At 53.2% G+C, this 27,419-nt stretch overlaps 1 protein-coding gene across 1 annotated transcript in view; it reads right to left on the bottom strand.

Annotated features, from left to right (window-relative positions):
- Positions 1-290: 290 nt before the first annotated feature.
- COL4A1 (collagen type IV alpha 1 chain) overlaps positions 291-27,419 on the bottom strand; it is a 141,885-nt gene continuing 114,756 nt past the window's right edge. Inside the window, 26 exon segments of the mRNA XM_027590257.2 lie at positions 291-1,670; positions 3,448-3,620; positions 4,296-4,410; positions 7,934-8,111; positions 8,863-9,075; positions 10,040-10,138; positions 11,101-11,229; positions 12,243-12,314; positions 13,070-13,142; positions 14,187-14,320; positions 14,867-15,052; positions 16,306-16,356; positions 17,397-17,495; positions 17,904-17,984; positions 18,077-18,203; positions 18,633-18,772; positions 19,777-19,866; positions 19,962-20,060; positions 20,212-20,364; positions 21,194-21,283; positions 21,372-21,539; positions 22,245-22,358; positions 23,020-23,170; positions 24,927-25,024; positions 26,786-26,890; positions 26,982-27,074. Coding sequence (XP_027446058.2) covers positions 1,589-1,670; positions 3,448-3,620; positions 4,296-4,410; positions 7,934-8,111; positions 8,863-9,075; positions 10,040-10,138; positions 11,101-11,229; positions 12,243-12,314; positions 13,070-13,142; positions 14,187-14,320; positions 14,867-15,052; positions 16,306-16,356; positions 17,397-17,495; positions 17,904-17,984; positions 18,077-18,203; positions 18,633-18,772; positions 19,777-19,866; positions 19,962-20,060; positions 20,212-20,364; positions 21,194-21,283; positions 21,372-21,539; positions 22,245-22,358; positions 23,020-23,170; positions 24,927-25,024; positions 26,786-26,890; positions 26,982-27,074 — 3,113 coding nt within the window. The 3' untranslated portion in view covers positions 291-1,588.

Here is a 27,419-nt window from a genome sequence, read left to right as displayed (position 1 = left end):
AGGGAGGGAGGGAGGGAGGGATGGAGGGATGGATGGATGGATGGATGGATGATGGACAATGGTTGCCTGGATGGTTGGAGGGGAGGGAGGGAGGGAGGGAGGGCAGAAGAAGAAGACCAATCATTTTTCTTTGCAGTAATTTCTGTAAGTGACGCCAGTCTGGCTCTCTCATTTGGAAGAACTGCAAAATAAATATGATCTAAGGTAGGCAAAGCTTACAAATTTATTAGTGGCTCATGCAGTAATTTTTAATGTTTCTGTGGCAATAGTAGCAACAAATTAATAAAAGCTTAATTTTTATACAAATAGTTTTATTACAAATTTGAATTTTTAAGAAATACACATTGAGAGAAATTACATAAAAGGCCTTAGTAGTCTTAAACGTTTTGGAGACTTTGGGTGAAATGTCATTTCGGGCATAGTGGTCAGTTCTGCTCTCCTGCAATCCACCCGTTCCCTGCTGACATGCGCACAGTGCTCCCGGGAACAAGGAAGCCACACGGAGCGCTTCCACGCGGGTTACTGACACTAAGATCCTACAGAGCTGTTTTCCGCACCAGGCTGCAGAATGAGGAATACGAATGAAACGCAGGCCTTTTACGGTTGCTGGTTTTGAAGTCAAGTCATTCAGTTGTGATTAGTGCTTAAAACCCTGAAGATACTTAATACAGAAAAAAAAAAAACAATAAAGCCCAAAGTACATGCTTCACTGTAATAAACACCGCGCTCATGAACCTGGGTTTGGCTTTGGCTGATACACGAGTTTTGGTTTGGAGGTGAACAGTGAGAACGGATATTTCCATCCAACACCCGAGTGTTCAAAAATCTATGTGAAAGGACAACACAGTCTTTTCGAGGAAGAAACTATGTAAGCTTTATTTTAACAGTGGAAATGAAACGAAAACTTGACCTGCCTAATTGCTGACATCTATATAAATTACTAAAATATATATATATTTAATTTCTGCCTACTTTTGGACCATCTTTATTCCACAGGAAATTCGTGATTTCTGCAAAAGCAGCTGCATAGTACCACACAGAGCAGAAAGACCTAAATTTATATTTGGGGTTGGAAGATCCGGCTGCCGAGCCCACATTCCACGTGCAGCTCCGAAACACCGTGGTTACGTGATGGCTGTTTGTACAGACCCAGCTCGACAGTGACACAAACAGACATCCCATCCGGGGCTGACAAGGCATCTGCTATAATACAAGAGTGGAAACGGGCATTCGAACAGAACGGAAGGCCCCGCACACCTCCTAGCACCCTTTGGTTTCCTGATGGAGTTCTCAAGTTACACATCAGTGCACTGGATTGTAGGACAGACTTAGACTTTTATTTCATCACAAGTGCCACTTGGTATGTCACTATGACAGCTTATCATGGTCTTTGTTTCTCCTTCAGCAAGTAGAGGTCACCGAAGCAGGGTGTGTTAGTTACGCAAGTTCCTATAAGGCACTTTACGGTTTTCATACTGGACAGTGAGGTACACAGGATATATTTCTAGGGTTCGTTGCTGTTAAAAAAAAAGAAGGGGAAGAGGAGGGAGTAGCACCATGTTGTACGTTAGCAGAGGGCCAGGCTTCATTACGTTCTTCTCATACAGACTTGGCAGCGACTGACGTGTGTGCGCAGCTCCCCGGCCTTCAAGGTGGATGGCGTGGGCTTCCTATGGGACGACACAGAAACCGGCCTTCGGCGCTGCGGCTCAGCGAGGCGGGCTGGTTCCCAGGGCCTCCCCCCGACCCGGGGAGATCTCCGAGGGGTCGGATGGGAGGGGCCCCAGCCTGGGACAAGTGGCGACCCTGGCTCACCCTGACCGAGCGGACAAGGTGCTGGGTGTCACTTTACAGGGGGGAGCGAGGCATGTGATCATGTGCACCCCCCATCCCTGGCCGTGAGGTTGGCGGCAGCCCAAGTGCACGCCGGGGAGGGCATGGAAACAGCCACCCCACATGTGCTTGGCTCCGAAGTCTGAGCCACGCCCACTGGGCCACCCTGCCTCCTCGGCCTGTCATTTCCCCTCTCCGTGCTCTCTCCTCAACCAGATCATAAACTCCGCCAGCGGGAGAAGATTCTCTGCAATCCTTCACACACAGAGTAAGTGCTCATTAAATACTGGCTGCATGTGTAATGAACAATGAATCTGGGGTAATTAACTAGACCTTGAAATCCTCCTATAAGCTTTTGCTGGATTAGATGCAGGTAGTCTGATCGGAGGCCGGAGGGGGAGACATTTAGTGCCCCAAATGGTAGAAATTCTACCTTAATTTGAGTGTTAGAAGGGTGAAGTCTGAACTGAAGTTGGCACTAACCAAATTCTATTCAAATTAAAGTAGCCATATAATAAAAGTAACATCCTGAAATTAGGCTGCTGATTTTAGCAACTTCTGTGAAAATCTTATTGCCCCAAATTAGTTATTTGAAATAATGGGATCTTATCTAATTTTTGTTTTAGTTCATTGTGCCGGGCTGCTGGTTCAAAAAAAAAACAAAAACAAAAACAAACCAAAAAACCAACCCTATAATGGAAGCCCCAGGACCTGATCCCCCCAAGTGCTCAATTAAGTTGGTGGTTAAGTTCTATCCCGAGAGTTGACGTCAAGTTTCCAGTTGCCTGAAAAGTCTCATGTAAGCTACCCACTAAGTACCTGGTACTTTTTTGGTGCTTAAAATATTATGAGTCGAGAGAGTGTTGCTTTGCCTTTCATGACCTAACTTAGAAAGAGACAGGCTCCCAGAAGAGTTCTGGCAAATTCTCCCTGAAAAGGCAAAGATGGAGAGGCGCGTCTCCGGGGGGAGCAAACGGTAACTGCTGGGGCTCAGGGGTCCCTGCGCCTGTCCCAACAGGGGCTGCAGGAAGGACAGAGGGCCGGTTGCGCGCTCCTCTCCATCCTGACTGCACCGGGTCGGCTGCACCGTCACCCAGGCCAGCAGCCACCCAGGGCAATCGCCTCAACGGTGAAGTCGGAAGGGAAAAGAAGGGAAGGGTCTTCCCTATCGATTTCAGTGCATTTGGGCTGAACTTAATTTTTATTTTCATGGGTCTAACAAACAGTCTGGTCACGTCCCCCAGACTTCACGCAATGCACACCCTAGAGTCGGCATCGCAACTGCTACGAGGGCAAACGCTCTTTCCTCCCTCACTGACCGTTAACACGTATTTTCAAATGCTGTTTGAGGAGCCAGCTGCTCTGACTACATCGCAGCGAATCCACCTACGAAATGGAAAATGGCCTTTTTTCTCTCATAGTCCTTCAGCCAACGGAAGAACTGAACCTGTCACCGGAGATCTGCCCCTGAAGCGCATCTCGGTTCTCTGTCCACGCGGAACAGAGTCGAGTCCTCATTACTGCCTACAGAAGACTCATTCCCACTCCGTGTCTGAGAAGCCTCTTCAAGACTTTGTGCCCGAGGGAGCATGCACAGGGGCCCTCCCGACTTACTTGAACATCTCGCTTCTCTCGATGGTGGCAAGCCAGAAGCTGTAAGCGTTCGCATAGTAGTTGCAGGTCCCACGGCCGTGGCACTCGATGAATGGCGCGCTCCTAAACTCTTCCAGACAAGACCCGGGGGACGCGAGGGCTTGGCCCGAACCTTCAGCACCGGCACTGGTGTGCTGCGGGGCAGACGCGAGCCGTGAGTCAGGGCCCTGCCCACCGCCCACACGGGGCCTCGCCGGGGAGGAGCCAGGGTAGCCCCGCGGGGAAGCCGCGGGCAGGTCACAGAGAAACACACTCGCTACTTTAAACCGGGGCACGAAAGTCGTGTAAGTAGCTACGAGAGGATCCCAAACCGGTGCCATGTTTCCCACTGTAACGGGTGTTTCAGGGGTGGGAACACCGGGGACCTGTGTCAGTGTGACCCACAGCTGTGGGCCGGAGAGCAGCATCTCCTCACAGGAAGGGCGTGAGCCCCCACACCCCCGGGCACTGGCCAGCCCCCGGCCCCCCGCACCCCGAGGCTTCTGCTTCAGGCTCAGGCGAGCTGCTTGACTGTGCACCCATCTCCTCTCCTCCTGGGGAGGCGCTCTGACTCGCGGAAAGCTCTTTGTGCTGTCGCCGCCACCCCGTCCCAGAGCAGCAACCCAAGAGGCAGGCGGCAGGCTCAGGCCAGGCACTGGAATGGCCGCCACAGGCAGCGGAGCAGGCCAGGCCCCTGGGGAGGCTTTGGTTGGGAGGAGAGGCCGGCACCAGGTGAGCCCAAGAACGGAGGGTTGGGGCGCGGAGGGAGGAAGCAGGGGCGCGAGTGGGCGGCTCTGCCAGGGGCGCGGGGAGTTGCCCCAGACGCTCACCATCACGAAGGAATAGCCAATCCAGAGGGAGGACCAGCCGCTGGGGCACTGCGGGATCTGAATGGTCTGGCTGTGCACGGCCATCACCATGGCTGGCGCCTCACACACTGCGCACCTGGAAGGTACAGGGCACAGACTCTGAGCACGGCCGCGGGGACAGCACAGGATGAAGCCTGTGCTTATCCATTCTTCCTGCCCGTGCTCTCACCCACCCTCTGCGCTCACATGTTCTGAGCCAATGTCATGCTCACGACACACTGCAGCGTGGAGCCCTCTCGCTGATTTTATAAGCCCCCCTCAGTGCTAGAAAATCCACAACCAACACTTGTTGAACCAACTGTTTTGTGGGAAGGGGGAAATCACAAGGCCAGGTTGTAACTGCGGCCGTCTGCCAGAGGGGCTGGGGGACCGTGGACGGGTGTTTTCTCCTTTGTTCTCCTTTGTGCATTCCAGTGTTTTCCGACTTTTCAAGAGGGAGCATGGATTTCAGCAAACACAACTAACACTTGAGCCACGGGAGTCAGTGAAACCCAAGTGCTACCACTTTTGGAATTCAGCGATTTGTTTTCAGCTGAGAATTATCTTCAACAGAAGAAATACGTGGTGACAGAGTAGCCAGCAAACACTGCATCTGGGGCTGGACGTCCCCGTGAGCCGGCTTCGGACTGACTGGCGGGCAGCAGAGCCGTGGCAAGACCCTGTCCCCCACGTGGGGGGGTGGGGGGGGCCGCTGGCGGGACACTGCTGCGGGAGGGTCTCCCACAGAACCTGCTCCAGGACGGGCACCCCCCGAGCCAGCCGGCCAACACCCAGCAACAAACTACAGCAACACACGCTCTTCTGACTCAGATCCTGCCCGGTTCAGGGAACCCTTTGATGGCAGGATATTGTTTTGTAAAAGAAAAGAAAAATTAAACACCAGCAGTCACATAATTACATTCAAGTCACAAAATGAACAGTGTTAGCAATGCTGATAAATGACTATAAATGGTGTTAATAATTACACCTAGTTATGCTGGAACATTTGCATGAAAATGGATGGGGAGCCGGTAGAGGCCTAAATTAGTTGTTCGACTTTCCGTGGATGTGCATGTGTGTGTGTACGCACATGTGAGGGCGCAATTTTCTATTTGATTCACACCAGTGCAGATGAATTAAAGGGCTCAGTTAAACAACAGTTACTGAAATTGGCCTTATACATCTGCCACCCTCTGTCTACCAGACACAGAAACCAGAAATAAAGCGTGGCAGCCGGTGCTTGATGTCAGGCTCTCTCTGGGCCGGGGGCTCGTCGAGACGGTGCTCCTGACACCTCCCCATCATGGACATGGACGGGAAGAGCCAGATGGCCTCCTGAAATTCAGACAGTCAACCCCCCATGTTATTCCTGAAAAGGCTGAGGCCCCAGAGAGCCGAGAGAGAGCCAGAGCTCGAGCGTGGCTCCCCTGCTCAACTAAGGTGTTGCCCCCAGGACAATGAAACAATCAGCAGCTCCGTGAAGACTCATGTCTGCAGAAAGCCAGAAACGTCTGCCCTGTTCTCAGGGTGAAGGGAGAGAAGTTGCCAGCTTTTCTGCGTCAGGGGAAGATTTTGTGTTATCAACTCTAAAAGTGAAGCTTTCGGAGCCCCCCCAAGTAACCTGGAAGTCCTGAGACCTCGTGCAACAGCCGAGTGATAGTAACCATGGAAACCCGCAAACTCAGAGACCAGAAGTGGGCAGCACTGTTCCAAAGGGAGGGAGCGACAGACAGTGTGGCTTTGGGAGCAGCGGGCTCGGGGGCATGACTGGTAAGGTCCCTGCACACTGAGCTGCTGGGGGTCAGGCAACAGAAACATGTAAAAAGCCGAAACGCACACCGCTGACGTTGACACAGCTCATGCTTCCAGGTTGGGGGGTCTTACTGAAAGCAAGTAAGGGGTCCATGGGGAATAGCAAATCTCAGACACAGGCTTCTCATGGACCTGATTTTGGAATATTGCAAACACATGCCACAGCCCTTTCCTCAACCAAATCAAGATCAAAGGGTAGTTTTATCAAGGTGGTAAACAACAAACAAACATGAATAATCATTTTCTACCTGTTATCCAAGGGAAGCTGAACAAAAACACAAAGGTGGTTAGTTTTCCTTCGGGTGCAGCTGGCATGGTTCTGCGCCAGGACAGTCTCCGCAGAGAAAGTCTCAGACGCTCAGTGAAACGCGTAAATAACGGTTTGGAAAGGTGCCACTCAAAGGTGTAATGAACCACTTTTCCCATTTTAAGACCCATAAAAGTGAGTTTTCTTACAGCTCAAAAGAAACATTAAAGAAAGTTATCAGGAGATAGTTTAATGTAAATCCATCAAAAACCTATGGTTTTCCTGTTTATCAGGGCATCTCCCAGCTCTTTGGCTCTGGGTCCTCCTCTGTGGTACCTGTCTCTCCGGGGACCTGCACCCCTGCATGCGTATGTGGGTCCAGAGGGGCTAGAGCCCCAGACCGGCCTCAGGGCTCCCAGGACCAGCTCTGGCACACACTTCCTGCTCCCTCTGCCCTCTGACCCCAGGACCCTGCCATCTCTTTCTTCCTCGTCAAAAGCTGCTTGGTTCTTTAGAGGGAATGTAGAAAAGGTAGTGAGTCCTCACTCCCACTTCCCTGGGGCAAACCCGTCTGCCTTATTATTCTACCCATCCCTTATTATCTTAGTGTGTTAGAAAGTACAACTATAGAACAGCTTCTTCGATGAATTCACACCACTGCCGCTTTTCTACTTCTGAGTAGAGTGAAGGAATCAGCTCTTAATTGGAAGGAATGGAGCAAAAACAGGACAACCGTGTATTTCTCAGTCATGATAATTTCAATTTCCCCTTTTACTTCCTACCAGGCAGACCTGAACACATACTCCAGACATTAGTTAGCATGGAAAGCACTTAATTTGGGAAGCTGCTTGGTCAAACACATGAACTGTCAGTGGGACTTCATCCTCAGGGAGCAGAAGTTGGTGGGGCTGGGAGAGTATGAAAAACATCTTAGTATGTATACATTTTTATGTATACAGTAAATTTGTATCACCTTTCTGTGTACAAAGCAGACAGTATGCCTGTATTACAACTTCACAGAGACCACCTCACACCCATGTGTGAGTTCCACTGTGCACTTAGAAATGGTTAAGATGATTCATTTTATGTGATGTCTATTTACTACAATTAAAAATAATAAAAAAATTTTTTAATTTCACGGGGGTGGGGTGATTCAGAAGAAAAAAACCTGAAAAGCCTCCTCAAGGAGAGAATTATTTGATAGAACAAAACTGAGAATGCTGTTCCTGTGGCTGCCGAGGACTGCAGGGGCACGGCTTCATGGGAGGGAGGGCGGCCACCCCCGTGACTCACACGGAACAGGAATTCTGCCCCAAAGCCAGGCATCAATCACCTCTCCAAGGCACTGCCCTGGCATTTTGAAGAGGAGAGCTAACTTTTATATCGAACGATTTTACGGCTGACTTGGGTTACAAAAGTCTGACATTACAATCAATAAACTGAATGGCAATAGGTCGAATGTTGGGGGGGGACTGAAAAAAAACAGTAACAACCTCTGCCTAGACTACGAGAGATCTTTCTTCTTCAATTCTACATCCACTCTGACAAATGCCCGACTCACCTGCTAATAAACGGTCTGATATTGTCCCCAGCGATGGGCGCCATGGACATGGGCATGGGCTCAGGCGTGGACAACCAGTAGGAGTAGTCATTTCGGGAGGCGAAGTTACACACATTGTTGATGTTGCAGAAAAGGAAGGGCATCGTACTGAACTTGCGCAGGCAGCTGCCAGCCGTGCCTAGAGCCATGGGGAGAGACAGCGTCAAGGGCTAGCTTTATAATCAGTCTGCCTCCATGCAAAGTAACCATCAAAATGGAAATGAGAATGTTTTACCTTATAAATAGAAAGGAAGTAAATACACGCACAGACTAGTGTGATTGTAAATGAGCACTCAATCACATTTAAAGTCATCAAGGTAAAAGGAAAACTACAAAGAATTACATAGGATATTTTGATTAAAGGAGAGAAATCTTTTATAAAACTGAATTCCAAGAGAAATTTAACAGGTGGCTCCTTGTACGATGGACAGAAACCACCTGGACAATGTCTTTAACAACCGTTTTGCCAAAAATGCAGAGATTCCCTTTCTAGGGCTGCTTGTTGTTTCTGAGCTCCATACCAGTTAGAGGTGTGTGTCATTAAGCCGGTCATTGTTTAGAAAGAGCACCAGTAAAACGGCCCTATCTCAAGAATCTCAAAGCTAACTGTGAAGTATATATTCCAGAAATCTTGACCTACTTGATAACGTGAAGAAGAGATTGAAAGTTATATGAACTGAAAAGGTTTTACATTTTCTTGGCTTCTCTTAGTAACATGGTAGCTGCTGAACTTGGTGGTTCGCTTTGTAAGGCGGGAGGCAAGCGGCATCAGGTGCCCTTTGCACTGACCGTGTCTTTGTGGCGCCCTGAACCAGGACCAGAGCTGAGTATGGCTCTGGCAGCCGCCACAACTCTGTATCACACGGATACACGTGTCCCCAGCGTCTCACCCAAGTCCTGGCCGTGGGCCCGTTCGTTGCCTTGCACATAGAGCAAGGAGTACCCGTGGTAAAGAATTTTGGTCCCAGGAGGACACTGTGGGTCATCCGTAGTTTGACTGTGCCTGGTCACAAGGAAGCCGTGATCAACAGACGGGGTGCCTGGGGGACCCATGGATCCTGGCAACCCATCAGGGCCTGGCGGGCCGGGAAACCCTCGCGGACCTGGAAGACAGAAGAGAAATGAGCTTCCCTGGCTGCAGACAGGCTCCCCTGAAAGACTTCGAGGACGACTAAGTACAGCAACCCGCCTCTGTCCTGCCCCAGCTTCTCCTTTCTACAGACCACCGAGATGTTTTATAAACACAGTGCTGGGTGCAGAGCAGATGCTCAGAAAATTGAATCCAATGGGTAAACGAAATACGTGAAAAGGAATATACGAGTAGGTAGAATAAATGACATGATTCCACGTGTGTCACTCAGACAACATTTGGGGCTCCTCTAAGGGAGAAGGATCACAGAATTACTAGAACAAAACCTCCCTTTAAGGTGGCTTCCCTTCCACGGCAGCCCACCCAGCACGGCGCATGGAAGTGGGGTGGTAAGGGCTGGGTGCTGGTGGCGAGTGCTATCATCCCCCGGGTCACTGTGCTCCCTGCCCGCGAAGCTGCTCACAGACCTCCTGCTGGGCTGGGCCCCTGGCCCCTCCAGTCGATGCCTCGGGCCTCAGCATCTCAGTCATTATGGGGCCGCTGAGTTTTGGCTTCCTCGGGGAGCAGACCCACTGCATCCCGAGCCAGACAGCGGCCTTGTGGCCAACACTGGCATTATGATCTACTCCCTCTCGTCTGTTGCCGACATGGAATTTCTGTAGCTACAGCCCGCTCCCCCCGACCTCAGAAGGCCACAGGCTGTCCCTGCTGGCCATCTTTCAACAACACCTGGAAACAGTGTGCTGCTTCAACATCTGTCTCTCCACACAGAAAAAATGATGACAGCCCTTTAGCTCCTCTGTAAGACCTTATTTCCTCTAAACAAATTAAAAAAAAAAACAAAAACAAAACCCAAAAACAAAACGAGACTTCTTTGGAAATCTGCCAAGTAACGTTTTCAATTCCACTGTGCATGTTTCCACACACTTCGAACCCAAGGATGCAGGTGGAGGCGACTGGGTCAAGAGGAAACCTACCAGGAGGGCCGAAGGGTCCTGTCTCTCCTTTCTGGCCAGGCGCGCCGTCAAAACCAGGAACACCGGGCGGTCCAGGTAAGCCCGCGGATCCTGTCACACCTGCAGGAAAGGGCAAGGAATTCACGACCTGGTCCTGGAGCACCGCAGGCTGTGGCTTCTTCTTCCCTTTTGGAGTGTGTTTTTAGCCACCTGGCCGGCCACCCTAAGACCCTCAGCTGCAGTGAGAAAGTTCTGCCGGAAGCCAGGAGCCCCTCCCGCAATGCCTTCTTCACACCCCCCGGGGTGGTAGCCAAACCCGCATTTGCAGGCGGCGCACTCCACCATTTGATCCGGAGCGCCCCCGGCCGCTCGCTCCTGTTGTCTGGAGCATGGTGTGGGGGAAGGCAGCTTCTGGGGGGAGAGGGAGGGCTGTGACACATTTTTGTGTTCTCAAGCGTCTCACCCAGGCCACATTCCCAAGCCTCAAGTGAATCTTATGCAACAGATATACCCACGTGGACAGGCTTTTGTTTTCCTGTGCACCCTTTACTTGCAGACAGTTCAAACTTAAATTTTCACGGATGCCTCCTCCCAACTGTAGCGTTTTCCTTCTCCTTACGGCCCACCCACCCTCACTGGTAGCTCTTGCAATAGGGAGCGTTCATAAAGTTCTGGGTCAGGTGTCTGGGAACCCCGGGCATGAACTGCCAGCTGGCTGGGGCCTCTGGGCCACTGTCAGAGCCCATTCACGAGGTTCTAGACCAACGCCTCCCACCATCCCTTATCTTCTCGCTGGAAAAGGTGATCTCTGTGTCTGCAGCCCATGGGTTCCCCAGCGAGCACAGATGTGTTGAACTGTACATTCCTCTAGCTCCTCCTGTATTTTGTCCTGGCTTTTTCAGTCCCCTCGAAAACTTCATTAGGTTTTGATTCCATTGAAGGAAAGTAAGAAAGTCATATTCAAATATGTGTCTATACAGTCACCACCCAGAGGCCCCGGTTTGAGACACACGCGTGAGGAGGAAAGCCCACCTGTTCCCCCCAACCCCCACACCTCCCCTTCGTAGCTCGGCTACTCTTACCTTGCTGTCCTTTGGGGCCTGGAGGCCCCGGGAGCCCCTTCAGACCTACGGGACCCTCAGGACCAGGAAGCCCTGGCTCCCCTTTGATGACATCGTAGGGTCCCGGGGGGCCCGGGGGGCCAGGAAGGCCTGCGGAAATCAGAGATGCCACTGATCAATTCCACTGTCAATGCTCCCGGGAGAAGAGCCCAATGTGAAAACCAATCCAAACACAACGTTTCTCAGTATCAAAAATGTAAGTCATGTGCATACTTCTACTATTTAACCTAAAATCCTGAATCCTCAGGCTGGGGGTCATTAGTATAAACTGGCCGCTCGGTTTTGGAATCCCCAACCACCACCATGCGGCCCTCACCTGTACAGGCCCAGCAGGTGAAGCTCCGTCCCTCCCAGGGAGCCCACCTGCACCCAGAGCGCTGCAATGTATGCAATTAGAAGGGATCTTCCTATAGTCTCTGAAATCGGCTGTAGGTATATTACAAGCATGGGCCTTCATTTTCCAATGACACATAAACTTAATCCTTCTGCATGGCAGCCCCTCAAAGACGAGGAGCAGCTCCAGAGTCCACAGAGGCTCTGAGTCAGCCCCAGCCCCCAGTCCTCTCCTGCCCTCCACACATCTTCCCCATTTCTTTTGTTCCTGACATTGCACTGCTCAGTCTCTCTCTTGAAGCATGATTTCGAAAATTAAACATGGCCCTGGAGATGTGGTCAGCCCAGCAGAAGCTAGAACGGGATGCTGGTTTTCCCCCCGAAGCTGCCTTGGGGTGCGGGAGCCGCCGAGGAGAAGCCGAGGAAGAGTCTTCCCTGTGCAGAGCTCCTTGCCCCCCGGCCCCCATGCAGCCTGTCCATGCAAGACCGAGCCCCTCCCTAGGACAGCTAAGTCGTTGGGCTGCTTGCCTCCGGAGTCTGTGGGCTGTGAATCTTGAGTCTGTCCTACCCTCTCCTCTGGACTCACCTCCTAGATTTAAAGAGCCTGACTTTCAAGACACGTCATAAAAATGTCCTGACAAGCTACCAAAGAGTTTTTAATCAACTGTTTCCTAATGATACTCAAGCCCTCACGTCTGCAAAACCAAACTCCCTAATTCTGTGCGTTCAAAGCATCAGCAAGGCCCTGCCGGCACAGCAAAAGCTCCTACCTTTACTTCCAGGGAAGCCCTGGTCACCTTGATCCCCCTTCACTCCCTGCAGGCCAGGGAGGCCTTTCTGACCTGGAGGAAAGAAGAACATTGTCTGCACAGAAATTTCCAACGCAGGTACCCATACCTGCACATGTGCACACGCATGTGCCCACTGCATGTGTGTCCGCATACACACATACCTAGGTGCGTGAGTACCCATGTATACATGCATACACACACACAGTGAACATATATTTCCAGTTTGTTCTCAGGGAAGAAAAGAACATTACTTCTGGTCAGCTATATAAAACTTTTCATGAAACTCTTCTTTCTAGAACCGAGAAGTCACATTTTTCCAAACCTACAACAAACTACAAAATGATCACAAATAGTGGAGGGGCACAAGATCCCGTTTTTGGCCATAATCTGGTGCACGCATGTCCCCAAATAGACCCCAAGATGCCTGCAGACTGAGAACCTGTTTTATTCACCTGGCATTCATATGTATCAGATTCAGCAGTAAAACTCACAGTGCCTGGGAGCTGAGAGGCACCCAATAAATGCTCACTTAATATGTTAATAAATTAATGAATGCCCCAAATCTATGATTTCTTGCTGATAATACAAATGATCGAGATGCAAATGATCCGCTGATTCTTAATAAGAACATGCAGAGTGTCTTTATACAGCCATTCATAGAGTGACAGAAATCAGGCTGCCATAGCACGAGATAGCATGTTTAACTGGGAGAACAGTGTCTTGCACCGTAATCAGGCCGGCCTATCAACGTGAAAGGGCCAGTGGTCAGGTTCTTCCTCCAAGCAGCACCTTCTTTATGGTCTTACCTTGAAATCCTGGCACTCCTGGAGGCCCCATGTCACCCTTAGAGCCCGTGATCCCTGGCGAGCCACCAATCCCCTAGACACACAAGGAGAATGTCAGCCAGGAAATTCTCAGGAGGTGGTAAGTCTCTCAAGTGACCTGCTAGTCAGGGGGCTAGGGCAGGCCCTCAGCGTTCTGCGAGGGAGCTCTGTGAACAAACAGTGCCCTGTGCTTTCTTAAGTAACGTAAAAAGAAAGACAAGATCTCTATTCGCGTCTACACGAGGGAGCTGGAAGTTGGAACACTTGCTTCCTTCACGGTGCCTCCTCCCCTGGTCCGTCTACACAGGCAGTTCCCAGAGCAGGTGCACGCCATGCGTCCTGCCGTCCCCAGCCCACAGCACGGTGCCGTGGACAGACCTGGGCCTTCCTGAGCGCGCGTCACCATGACCTATCAACCTCTCAGCACCAAACTACCATATGGAAACTTTCCCCCAAACACTCAAGCATAATGCATTTTCTTTAGAATTAGCTTGATATCTTATCTGAAAAGGGATTTTAAATATGGAGAGAAGGAAACACATAACCAAAGGAGGACTGTTTTTCTTTATAAATATGGCATCACTCATGTATTTTAAACATATTATCTCATTTTCTGGCTATCTCAAAATAGTTGCTTCTCACACTTCTCAGTATAAATAAGTCGTACGGTTTCTCACATGTTATTTGTTTCTTTGCTTATTTAAAAAAGGGTCACAATGAAAACACGCACAAACACAGATATGCGTACACACATCAACGGGTACGTGGACACAGCCAGCCACTCAGGGCACCAGAAATAGGGAGTGCACCTCTCTTACTGAAGCCTGCTGTTTGCATCGAGGGTGTGCCCAGATTTCTAGCCCAGGCACTGAGCTGCAATCCCCAGCAACGGGGATTACACTTCCCTGGAGCGTGTCTTGTAAAACTAGGTACAAAGAATGTTGTACTTGTAAGCTACTGTGACGTCAGGCAAGATGGCAGATGACCAGCAACAAGCAGCAGCCCCTCCAGAGAGGATGCAAGAGTCCAACACCCATGCACACACGCGCACGGCTCTGCGACCCTGTTCACACACAAGACGGGCACACGGACAACTCACAGGCAGGCCTTGGAATCCTGGCTCTCCCTTGGGCCCTGGAGTTCCAGGAGCCCCCGGCCAGCCCGGGTTTCCTTTGTCACCTTTGAGTCCGTCAAGCCCAGGGAGCCCTGGAGGCCCCACAGGTCCCGGAAGCCCTAATGGGAGACACGAAAGTCGCACATTTGGGGTTAGAGGGTGATTTTATGGACAGGTGGGCTTGGCATCTCCACCCAACTGCCCCCCGCCCCGGGCAACAATGTAGGGCGCTGTGGGAGCCTGCGGAAATCCCACCCGTCTTAGAAGGGAGAATCTGCTCGATGGCACCCCAACCGCAGCAAACGACCCCGCCACACAGCCGCCCTGGGCCGGGGGTGGGGCGTGCCAGGATGCCACCGGATGTAAAGCCAGCACGGGTGACATCTGCGCCCCAGTCTCTCCCAGCAATGTCTAGTCTACCTCTAATCACTTGTCACATCTACTGAAGTCCTTGACAGAAAGGACCTGGGGGGGGGGCAGTAACCCAGCAGAAGCCGAACAAGGGTCCCCAAATATCTGAAGCAGTTCTGGGCTGCAATCAATGCTGCAAACTTCTAAGTAAAGAACTCCACTGAGGACCGAAGTACTCCCATCACGGTCACACCTGAGCGTGTCTGCGCCTTCTGGGGTCGGCGCCGGCTCTGACCCTGGTGAGACATCCTTACCTGGCAGGCCAGGTTGGCCCTGCGGACCCCGGTCTCCTTTGGGCCCCTCCACGGCATGGCCCGGGGTCCCAGGCAAGCCCGGCTGCCCTTGTGGCCCCGGGGGACCCATGAATCCTTGCTCTCCTTTGGATCCGGGGATGCCTGGACTCCCGGCTTGTCCCGGGAAACCCACGTCGCCCTTTGAACCTAAACAACAACAACAGTTTGAGATGCTGGCGAAAGGCAGGGAGAAGAGAAACCATGGCCCAGGGACGAGGAGGGAGTGGCTTCCGGAAGGCATCGGGGGACAACAGAGCTATGTGCCCTCTCCCTGCTCTACCAAGGAACACACTAGACTGCAACCATGGTCGACCTGGAAAAGAGTCAGCTTAGAATACAAGAGCCCAGCTGTCATTCTTGATGCTTTTAACATTTTTTAAAAGATTTTATTTACTTACTGAAGCCCACACAAGTGAGCAAGGGGCTCAAAGGCAGGGAGCCCGACGTGGGACTCGATCCCAAGACCCCGGGACCATGACCTAAGCCGAAGGCAGATGCTTAACTGACTGAGCCTCCCAGGCACCTCTCTTTAACACTTTTTAAAGGAAGTGTTTTGCCGCAAAGCCATTGGAATGCAAGCTCAGAGGCGTCTGCAAGCAAGAGCACCGCTAACTGAAGAGCTTGTTAGGCCACACCACGGAACACTACTCAGCAGCAAGAAACAGGAGGGAACGCCTGGTACAAGCCGCCACACCAGTGACTCTCAAACTAATTATGCTGTGCAAACAAAGTCTGACTAAAAAGAGTAAAATACAGAGGATTCTGTGGATATAGAACTCTAGAAAATGCAAGCTAATCCACAGTGCCAGAAGACAGACCAGTGGGTGGTGAGGGGGTGGCGCTGGGGGCAGGAAGGGCAAGCTGGGGATGACAGAGCAGCCTAGAAGACTTTTGAGGGAATGGATGTGTTCGCTGTCCTGAATGTGGGGGTACTTCTGCACGTGGGAACATGTACCAAGACCGACCAAATGGCACCCTCTACGTCTGTGTAGTTTATTGTATGTCAGTGAGAAAAACACGGTAATAAACTGTCTTTAAAGTTTTTTTAAGGTAAGAATTTATAGGGGGAAAAAATCCCTGCATGTGTAGCCTCCACCATATTACTTCAAACTTGCTAATTAAATACCAAAATTCTAGGATGATTTCAAGGTTCTTAAGAAAAAGTAAGAAAGGAATGAAACAGAGTCATCGCCAAAACTGACAGCAGGCCCCTCCCTGTGATTCTTGTCTTGATGTCTCAGAAGACAATGAATCGAAGCACAGTGCACCAGATGGTGGTTTGTCGGGGGCCAGGAGCAGGCACGGACGAGACCGACGAGACTGACCCAGAGCCGGCATCTGCCACCCCTGCCCACGGCCTCCTCGCAATCGCGAGACCCGCTCTGTTTCGCAAATGTTACCTTTCTCTCCTTTGGCCCCTGGAAACCCTGGGAATCCTCTTCCGGGCAGACCTGTAAGTTAAGGGTAAGAAGTCACGTCCACATTTCCTAAAACAGTTGGTCTGCAGGTCCAGCACTAAACACCATCAACTCTGTGTGCCAATACCATATGCTCTTTATAGGATACGTGGAAATCAGTTCATCACACATGTGCGAGAAAAATCCCACTCCCACGGTTGTGCTGAGAGGCCCTGGACTGGGTATGGATCATTTAGCACTTTTCTTTAGTACCTGTCAGCACAGAACCGTTACGGCATTTAGTAGAAAGGACCTGTACAAGCAAGCATGTATTTTCTCCTCCCGTCTAGAGACTAACAAACCGGCTTTTCTCAGACGACCATCCAGCTAACAGCCGTTCTAGGGGGAGGCAGAGAGAGTCAGAGACGTTCCAGACAGTAAACACTGGGAAGCCCACACACGTGAGCAAGGGGCTCGAAGGAAGATGAAAGTGGGGGAAAGGAGATGTGAAGGCATTTCATGAATTATTGTTATAAGAAAATGAACGCACGCAATATACACGTAAGGTGTACAGAATGAAACAATGAACTTTAGCAAGAGGTCAGCCCTGACCGCAGGAAACCCCCGGGATGCCCCTCTCCAGCGACATTCCCCATGTGGGTCCCCAGTTCGGGGTCACCCTCTTGCTACACATGTGTACTACCGTGTACGTGATTCCCACTGTTGGAGCTGGCAGCCCGTGAGTGACGGGAGGAGATGTGGGGGACCGGCAATGTCCCCAGGACCACCTCTCTAGAGGGGAAAATGCCAGGCTCAGGAGGGAGAGTCTGGGCTGTTTCTGGGTGGCTCTCTCACACGCCGCTGGGAGCTCAGGGCAGGAGCCCATGCCTGCTGCTGGGAGAAGTGCACGCCCCCTGCTCGTCTTCTTAGCCAGGCCCCTCCCCTGGTCCACACCAGTGTTCAAACAGTACGGACGCGCGGGGTAGGGGCCACTCTGTGCCCAGCCCCAGTCACTTAGCACGGTCCAGAAGTCTGAGACCTGTTGACGCCCAAGGGAGCAGCTCGTCCTGAAAGGGAGCAGAAGCTGAGCATACCTGCTTCACCCTTCTCTCCCGCCGACCCCGGGATTCCGTCTCTGCCGGGCTCCCCTTTCTGGCCGGCTGGGCCCGTGGGGCCAGGAGTCCCAGGAAGACCTCAGAGAGAAGAGTCACATCAGTCCGTCAGGCACGGATGCTCTCACGGAACCTGCTCTGCACGCAAGACCCTCGTGTGACCTTCCTCCAGGGAGCCGTTACCCCAGCACCCCTGGCGTGCCCGAGACACGTACATCAAACTCCCACACTGACACACAAACCGATTCTAGAACCTCTAGAACCAACTGGACCTAGCTGAACAGCCAGCTCTGCGACCTTGGTTCTAGCTCCTAACTGGTGGCCAGACCTCAGAAAGACCCCATGAGCCCCCTACACTCAGTTCGTCCATCTGAAACGAGGAGGGCTGGGTCACCCGGGGACATTCTGGGGTCCACGATGTGCCACCTTGAGGGAGGGAAACTCCCAGCCTTGATGGCCCCTGTGTGCATTCAAAAAAGTGGTCTCTACCTGCTTCTCCTTTGATGCCGGGAATGCCATCCGATCCCGGGAGACCTTTGTCACCTTTTTCTCCCGGCAATCCGGGGCTTCCTGATGGGAGACGAAAGACACCAGAATGCCATCAGTTTGAGTTTTCCCGTCACCTTCAAACCCAAGCTCAGGAGGAGGCCCAGCTCACCTACCTGGATAGCCGACACTCCCTGGCGAGCCTTTGGGGCCCGGGGAGCCGGGGACCCCTGGGGTACCAGCGCTGCCTTTCTCTCCTTTCTCTCCAGGACTGCCCGGAAAGCCTGCGACCCCTTGATCTCCCTGTGAGTAGACATTGAGCCCATGCATTTTACATCTGTCCCCGGACAAAGGTCTGGGGGCCCTTTCTGGATAACAGTACACATTTTGGTGCCATTAACGTTACACTGGAGAATCCCATTTCCAGCTTTCTAACGAAGAGTCAAAGTCCAGGTCCAAAAAACGAGCACAAACGGGAAGCCCGGACAAAGGAGCCGATGATCTGTTCCTACTCTCCACGCCCCTCTTCACCCTTCCTTTCCAGCCCGTGAGGGCTTGCTGCCCTGCCTCTCCGACAGCCTCCAGACCCTTCCCAAGGAAGGGGTGGTGGACAGAAGGCAGGAGGCACAACTTGGAGTAAGTCGGGGGACACTGTTCTGTGTTACGAGTAAGTTAATGTGCTGAGCTGCTCAGATGGCGGGCAGGGGGGGTTTCCAAGTGGGGGGCTCTTACCTTGTCCCCAGGACGGCCCGGAATTCCAATGCCAGGGAGGCCCACCTGCCCTTTCTCTCCTTTGGCTCCTTTCTCCCCGGGTAAGCCAGGGACGCCCTGTGGGCCAGGGATCCCAGGCACACCTTTTTCTCCAGGTGTTCCTACAAAGCAGACAACTGAAACTTGCATGTGTGCTTAGCAGGTGCTAATATTCAAAATAAAAAAGCGCTCTGACGGCCTGCAAGAAGGAGGTAAAAGAACATGTTTCCCATCAATCTCTTAGTTACACAGGCAGGTGCCAGCTGCCCACAGCACGTTAGTGCCACACTAGGAAGCGCCTGTCCTGTCTTCTAGGGACCATCATTTCAGAGAGAGACAGAAGAAATACATGAACTCCTTAGCATATTTGCTTTGGCAGCAGTGTAACAAAGGGCGTTTGTGTTCTTTATTCTACAATCAATGCACATTACCCCAAAGAATCAGAAGGGTCCTGAGGCAGGCCATCATAAGAGTAAGTGCATACCTGCTTTCATAACGTATGCTGGTACCCAGACCTCCTTACAGACAGGTGTAAACAGCGAGCTAGATGTCTCTATGTCGAACGGGGGTGATCAGGTGCCTTGTGAAGGCGGAGGGGGGGCCAGAGAGGCCGGCCTCCTGCCTCGGCTCTCCCTACCCAGCGGGTTCCAAGAGGCACTAGCCGCGGACCCACCTGAGGCCCGCGCTCAGGCCTGCACTCTCTGCCTCTCACCCGTCCCCTCACGGGAGCGAATGCAGCAGGCGGGGTTGGGGCCAGCTCAGGGCTGCGGTAGAGCAACCAGAGGGCTCTTCCAGGTGGCTGCCAAGGGGCGCCAGTGGCTGGCCCAGACTGCACAGGGGACATGGCGGCCAGGTGGACAGTCACCTGATCGAAAGGTGACAGCAGACAGCCCGTATTTTATTTTATTGAATTGTGATTTTCTTTCTTTTTTTTAGCAGTGGTCGCTGTGTCAGCCAAATGCCACTGATCCTGAGGCAGGAGACCATACAGAACTGAAGATGTGCCCTGGGGTAAAAGACTGGATCATGCCCTCGGGGCGAGGCACACCCTCCAACAGGCCTGTCCCACCAGCACTGGCGCATTCTTTTCTTTAGAAAGGAGACATCTTATCTGAATCCAAGGTACCTGGCAGGCCCATTCCACCAACTGATCCCTTGGGTCCAGGGAGTCCTGGAGCGCCCGGGGTTCCTCCTATGCCTGGGTCACCTTTAGGTCCTAGGGTGACAGAGAAAAGCCCAGCAGGTTAATGCCAACGAACAGTGCTTAGCACAAACTCCCGCCGTGCGGTGGACTTGAACTTCACTGCATACCTGGCTGCCCAGGATGCCCCGCCTGCCCGTCCTTTCCAGGTACTCCCGGGGTTCCAGGGTCTCCCCGGGATCCTTTATCACCAGTTGGTCCAGTCTGTCCTGCACATCACAGAAAAAGAGTGGTGATGACCCACGTCTGCTTAAAAGGCAAACTGTTGCAGAAACACAGGTTGGGCTGATGTTACTGGCGCGAGCTACAGAACCGGTCAGACATGCAGCTCTACGCCCGCCAGACCCCTCACCCAGTCACCTTTCTCTCCTTGGTCTCCCTTCTGACCCTTCATGCTGCCCATGTCCACCTTATCCATGGAGCCAGGCATGCCAGGGAGACCCACGTCTCCTTTGTCCCCCTTGAAGCCAGGGTCTCCCCTGGGTCCCGAGGAGCCCGGGAAGCCGTGGTCCCCTGCAGAGGAAAGACAAGCACCGGTGAAGTGTGGCCAAGGCCTCTCGGAGGCAGCGACACGCCGTGGCACTCCTTCTGCTAAAGGAGGGAGGAAGAACTTGCGGCCTGTCCACAAGCAGCGCTAGGTAGCAGGGTGTGGCGAGTGTCTGAGCTACCAGAAGAATCTGGCCCCAGGAAATAAGAAGTAAAGCCATTTTTTACAATTTAGTATTCGCTAATGACCCTACTATATTTGTGACTCTGCTTATTATCGGCTTAAATACTTTACACTTTCCCTCTTTCCTAAGGACCTTCATCATATCTGTTCATGGTGCCCCTCAATCTGATACAAAACAATAAAATGGGAATTTTCTTGTTCTACTAAACAAATGACCATTTCCACGTCTCACAAAGTCAATTTGTTAAAAAAAGAAAAAAAACATATTTTGGACCAATTTCAAACAACAAGGTAAGAAATAAAAATGAAGACTTAAAAATTTGCCCAGTTTGCTAATTTGATTCTAAGGCCTCAGTTCCTATGACCTTGCAGGACCACAGACCCCACCAATCCTATAAAAACAAACCAACTCCAACATCCCAATAAGGAACGGCCGAAAACCTGTCTCTTGTTTGGTTTTGGGCAGGGCACAGCCCCTGCTCCCACATGCACCGCCCACCAGGAGTTCCCACCGGAGGCGGCGGGGGAGGTCTCCCCAACCCTTGCCTGAACTTCTTGACTTCTTTCCTCTGCCTCTTGCAAGGAAATAGGACCTGCAACCTCTCAAGAGTTTCCAAGGAACACGGAGACATGGACACAAGACAGGCTCTGCTAGAGCTGCCCATTCCCTACCTTTCTCTCCTGGTAATCCTGGCAGGCCCGCTGGTCCCGGTGAGCCAGGCTGCCCCGGGGTCCCCATGACGCCCATCTCTCCCTTGGGACCTGTGGCCAGATGGAAGGACAGTGAATGCTGACTGTAGATACTATGGGTCACGGACAGACAGGGGGCCGGAGTTCACAAATCATTTACCTGGAAACCCAGGCACCCCAGGTGTGCCCTGCTGTCCGGGGAGACCAGGGAGCCCCGACTGTCCCGTCAGGCCAGGCAGCCCTTGGGACCCTTTATCTCCTTTGGGACCTGGCATGTCCAGGCCTGGAAATCCGGGAAAGCCCTTCTCTCCTTTCACTCCGGGAGGGCCTGAAGGGGGCGAAGAGCGAGAGCAGTTAGCCAGATCTGCAGGGAGCCCTGTGGGGCAGCCCCCGGGCCTAGCCGGAGCTTTCTGCAGGAGGCACATGAGCGCGTGTGCCGTGCTGGGGGCCGGGATGCTCCCACCATCCCGGGTGGCGGCGTCTAGAGCCATGGGCCAATCCTGCGGGGACAAGGCCCGGAGACCAAGCCCTCCCGTCTGCCACTGGCGGGCAGCAGCCTCCGCTGCCATCAGCCCCAGGCAGGTCCGCAGTGTTCGCACCCCAGGCCAGCTGCTTCTCCAGCTGTGTTCAGGGACTGTCTTGTCAGCCCAGCAGCACTGTCTCACTTCCGGACGGGTCACTAAAGGCAAAGGCAGCTCCTATAGCTATGGGCCAGTTTACGGGACCCACAACTTACTAACCTCCCCCACCCCACAGGAAAATAAAATGGAGATGCCAGTCGTTTTAAGTCAATGAAAATATCACTGAATATACATCTCTGGAGGGTAAACCAAGCTCAGTGCGAGGAAAAGAAAGACACCTACAACCCTCCCTTTAAGTGAACATCAGACTGGTTTCCACAAAGCAGAATCGCCCTTTCCCCCTTTTATTCACAAGGGAGCACTAATCCCCACTTCATGCAGACTCCTGACGGCCCGTCCCCTCCATCAGCATGCTTTGGGGAAGCAGTAATTGTGGAAGAATGTCCCATCACCTGAGGATCCTGGTGGTCCCTGTCCTCCAGGGGGGCCCATCGCTCCAGGGGGGCCAATTCCAGGAGCTCCCGGAGCTCCTTTGGGACCTTGTAATCCAGGCGGTCCTGGGTCACCTGCATGAGAAGAAATTGTAAATAAACTGCATACAGACCATAGCACATTTCAAAGCACACACTACCCACCCACACGATAAACCACAACACAATACCATAAGGTCTAGCCTCCTGTGATTTCCATCATTCATTCAACACACATTTACAGAGCTCCTGACAGGGGCTCTGCGTACATCAAATAAAGAGGCCCCAGCCCCCTGCCACCGTCTAGACTTGTCTGTAAGAAGTCATCTCGGGGCCTCGGGTGGCTCAGTTGGTTAAGTGTCTGACTCTGGACTTCGGCTCAGGTCATGATCTCACCGTTGTGAGATCGAGCCCCACATTGGGCTCCCCGCTCAGTGAGGAGTCTGCTTGAGATTCTCCCTCTCCCTCTGCTCCTCCCCCTGCTCATGCTCTCTCTCTCTCTCTCTAAATGAATAAATAAAAATCTTTTTGTTTTTGTTGTTTTTTAAGATTTTATTTATTTATTTGACAGAGAGAAACACAGCGAGAGAGGGAACACAAGCAGGGGGAATGGGAAAGGGAGAAGCAGGCTTCCCACCGAGCAGGGTACCCAACGCAGGGCTCGATCCCAGGACCCTGGGATCATGACCTGAGCCGAAGGCAGATGCTTAACGACTGAGGTGCCCCAATAAATAAAAATCTTAAAAAAAAAAGTTACCTCTGATTCCCTGAAGGCCTGGGGGGCCGACAGCACCATGCTCTCCAGGAACACCTGGTCCCCCGATGTTCCCCTTTTCTCCAGGTGTGCCGGGAACGCCGGGAAGACCCGGCAATCCTTTGAGCCCTGGCAGACCAATGCCCGGCTCTCCCTGGAAATTTCCGAAGCACAGAGAAGCCAGTTCACCAGCACAGCCCATGAATTCATCAAACCCAGGGCACAGGTGCAGACAGTAAGGACCAAGCTACCTGCCCATGTGCACCTGCCCAATACCCACAGCTGCTACCTGCCCATGTGCACCTGCCCAATACCCATAGCTGCTACCTGCCCATGTGCACCTGCCCAATACCCACAGCCTCTACCTGCCCATGTGCAACTGCCCAATACCCACAGCCGCTACCTGCCCAATACCCACAGCCTCTACCTGCCCGTGTGCACCTGCCCAATACCCACAGCCGCTACCTGCCCGTGGGCACCTGCCCAATACCCACAGCCTCTACCTGCCCATGTGCACCTGCCCAATACCCACAGCTGCTACCTGCCCGTGAGCACCTGCCCAATACCCACAGCCGCTACCTGCCCGTGTGCACCTGCCCAATACCCACAGCTTCTACCTGCCCATGCACACCTGCCCAATACCCACAGCTTCTACCTGCCCATGTGCACCTGCCCAATACCCACAGCCGCTACCTGCCCGTGAGCACCTGCCCAATACCCACAGCCTCTACCTGCCCATGTGCACCTGCCCAATACCCACAGCCGCTACCTGCCCGTGAGCACCTGCCCAATACCCACAGCCGCTACCTGCCTGTGTACACCTGCCCAATACCCACAGCCTCTACCTGCCCGTGTGCACCTGCCCAATACCCACAGCTTCTACCTGCCCATGCACACCTGCCCAATACCCACAGCTTCTACCTGCCCATGCACACCTGCCCAATACCCACAGTCTCTACGCACGCATGCACACCTGCCCAATACCCACAGCCGCTACCTGCCCATGCGCACCAGCCCAATACCCACAGCCACTACCTGCCCACATGCACCTGCCCAATACCCACAACCTCTACCTGCGCATGAGCACCTGCCCGTGTGCACCTGCCCAATACCCACAGCCTCTACCTGCCCGTGTGCACCTGCCCAATAAGCACAGCCGCTCCCTGCCTTCCCAATAAAAAGGAAACAGGCCAGGCTAGCCTGTCATTGGCAAAGTGAAACTACTGCCCTTGGTCCTTTCTCCCATTTCACAGGATGCCTTCTAGCAATTTCACTTTCCTTTCTTATAATCAGAACAGGAAAAGATCTGTCCCTTGGTCGGCTACACTTGCTGAGTGGAATTCAAGTATCAGCAAAAGGCAGAGGGATGTCTGAGGCAAGGAGAGTCCCGAAGTCACACTAGCCCAGGGGTCCTCAACTGGGGCCATTCCACTGCCCCCCCGGGAGACACTTGGTAACGTCCAGAGATATGGCCATGACTGGGGGTGGACGCAGGGTGTTCCTCTGGTATCTGTGGGTAGAGGCCACGGAGGGGGGGGGCGGCTGAAGCCCCACCATGTCCCGGGCAGCCCCCGCCACAAAGAATTACTGGGCCAGCATGTCAGTAAAAGCAGACTCTCCCGGGTGGCTTGCACACAGCCTTCTCCTGCCATTCCCAGAAGGCCCACCCTGGACCCTGAGATGCGCTACACACGCAGGCAAGCATGTACTCCGAAAACTGGAACAAACGATTCCCCCAAAACATCAACTACCACACACCAGCACTTCCTTCTTTGCTACCCCATGCTATTTCTCTAAACGACAAAGCACGCTGATCCAACATACACCATGACATTAATAAGCCACATTTTATGGGTCTAATTAATAACAAGGATGAGGAAACAGCAATCCAGAGAGCACTCAGCACCCACCTTTTGGCCGGGCACGCCCGGGTTGCCAGGTAAGCCGTTAAATCCCGGGCGACCTGGACTCCCAGGAGGTCCCACATCTCCAGGTAAGCCATCAACACCTGTAGGAAGAGCCACAGAATCACCAATGTGCCAAAGCTATTCCCCTCTTCCCTCGCTTCCCTCACACTTGCTCAGACGTCCCTGGACTGAACAACTGAACTGAACTGGCCAACAACAAAGAGCCCTTCGAGGTGGTTCTAAGAAGAGCGTGAGGCCTCGGTCGCCATCGGGGGAACCACTGGTGCCCGCTGGGGCAGCTTGGGTGCCCTGGACCGCATGCAGTGCCTGCCGCCCTCCCTGTCTCTCCCCCACCATCCCCTCTTGCCTTCCTTCCGCTCAGTTTTTCCTCCTGCCCCACCCCCCAAACAAAACAAAGACCACTGTGACACGTGCAGCCTAGGGTGGCCCTCCCACTCTGCAGCTCCGAGCATGCCGCCCGTTCGAGAGCCCACCCAGATCCACTGGAGCAGATCCGCATTTTCACAAGACACCCTGGGAGTCCCGGATGCTCCAGTGTGAGCAGCACCGCTGCAGACCATGGGTCCTCGAATGCAGCTACACCACACCAGAGGCGCGTGGGGCATTTAGAGACTGGGCCCCAACCCTAGAAGGCCCGATGGGCTAACAGCTGCCCCATGGCTCTACTGTGCATGAGGGTCCCCCTGTGGGATGCAGAGGTCCACGACGTGCGGTGATCTATAAGCATGCAGAGATCACACGTGCTGTGGGGCTGTGGTACCGAGGGGTCTCATCAGAGAGTGGACCTAACCGCCCACCAGTGTGCACATCGCCAAGCCACTTTGTGTGAGTGGGCAGCCAGCCTCCAATGAGGAGACCTTACCAGCTAACTTCTACCTTTCAGGATGGCGCTAAGGTGCTCACAGGGGAGAGGGTGTGGCTCGGGAACAGGCAGAAGGCGTCAGCACTGTCCCTGTGAACTGGGAGGGTCTCTGAGGGCCTTCTGCCCTCTAAGCCAGAGAGACGTGGCCACGTGCGTGTGTGGGTGTGATGCAGTGCCTGGAGGGGTGTGCAGGCCTGTGACTCTGTCAGCAGGTGCAACACAGGCTGAGCCTCTGGACAGGAAGGTGGGAGCCTCGAGAGCTCTTCCCACTAGGTTTGCACACACGGCCAAGAAAACTGGGGTCAGGACGGCGGCCCAAGCAGGAAAGAGATGCCCCTTATTGCACACAGCGCCTGCTCAGTCCTGGACCGAGGTCCACGTCGGCAAGTCTACGTCAGGGCCCACCCGCAGGAAGACAGACCCACGAGAGCAACAGAAACAGTCAAACTGTCCTCCTGACCGCCTTACTGTTTCCAGAAAGAAGTTCTGGTTCTAACATGTCAGCGCCCCGTGCAGACCCAGGCTCTGGGTGTGGGGGCCTTCCCCCCTGAGAGCAAAGCCCCCCTCCCTCGTTCCCCAGGTCCCTTCCCGCTGACCCACACCCAGCCTGGCACGGGGCCCGGCTGCTCTGCGCATCCCCTGCGCTGATGAGGAGAACACCCTGAAATGCAGCTTCTCCCAGTTCCCTGGGCAGCTGCCGGGTCCTGACATCTCAACCCCCCCCGGCCAACCCACTGCCTCGGTGACCGCATTCACTGTCCTCCAGGCTTCCACAAGCTCCCCCAAAGGGCAAGTCACCAACTCAAATAGTGTGTTTACATGCATTGCCTCCTCTCGCCTAGGATTCATAGGAATGAACAGAACGGCCACGGCCCTCAGTGCCCACCAGCCGGGGAACGGATGCGATGGCAGGGGCCCAAATGGGCCGCGGGCAGAGCAATGGCCCCACTCAGGGGGCTGGCTTGTCCTGCAGGTTTACCTTTGGGGCCAGGAGGCCCTGGAAATCCGATTCCGGGCTGGCCGACAGTGCCCTTCTCTCCCGGGAGGCCTGGCCTTCCTGGGGTTCCAGGAAAACCTCGGTCACCTGTTGTTATGAGCAAGACCAACAGTCAGTGAGAGAAAAACCTGTCATTGTTCCAAGCGTAACTCCAGGCAAACGAGAGCGTTAAAAGTACCTTGTGGCCCTGGGAAGCCTGGGGATCCCGGAAGTCCTTGTGCTCCAGGGGGACCAGGTAGAGGCACAACTTTTCCTGCTTCACCCTTGGGACCTAGGGGAAGAGCAAAGACATGGTATGAGAGCCCACGTCCCATCCTGAGCGAGGACGCAGCAAGCGAGCCCATGTCCTGTCCCCAGCACTCTGCCTACCTACAGAGCAGCCCCACCTGCATACCTCCACTTCCTACCTCTACTTTTCTAGAATCTTTCACAGAGAGCTCTTCCTTTTTTCCCCAAAATTTATAGCCAAAAGGACCCAGATGTTTGACACACGAATTCCCTAAGAGTCCAAAATAAGAGTCACAAAAAGCTAGAAAATCTATAACAACAAGAGGTGAGGGGCGCCTGGGTGCCTCAGTCGGTTAAGTGACTGCCTTCGGCTCAGGTCATGATCCTG

This window comes from Zalophus californianus, chromosome 3 (genome assembly GCF_009762305.2).
Source record: "Zalophus californianus isolate mZalCal1 chromosome 3, mZalCal1.pri.v2, whole genome shotgun sequence".
NCBI lineage: Eukaryota > Metazoa > Chordata > Mammalia > Carnivora > Otariidae > Zalophus > Zalophus californianus.
The sequence above is the reverse complement of the archived record's forward strand: the minus strand, read 5'-3'. Positions and strand labels throughout refer to the sequence as shown.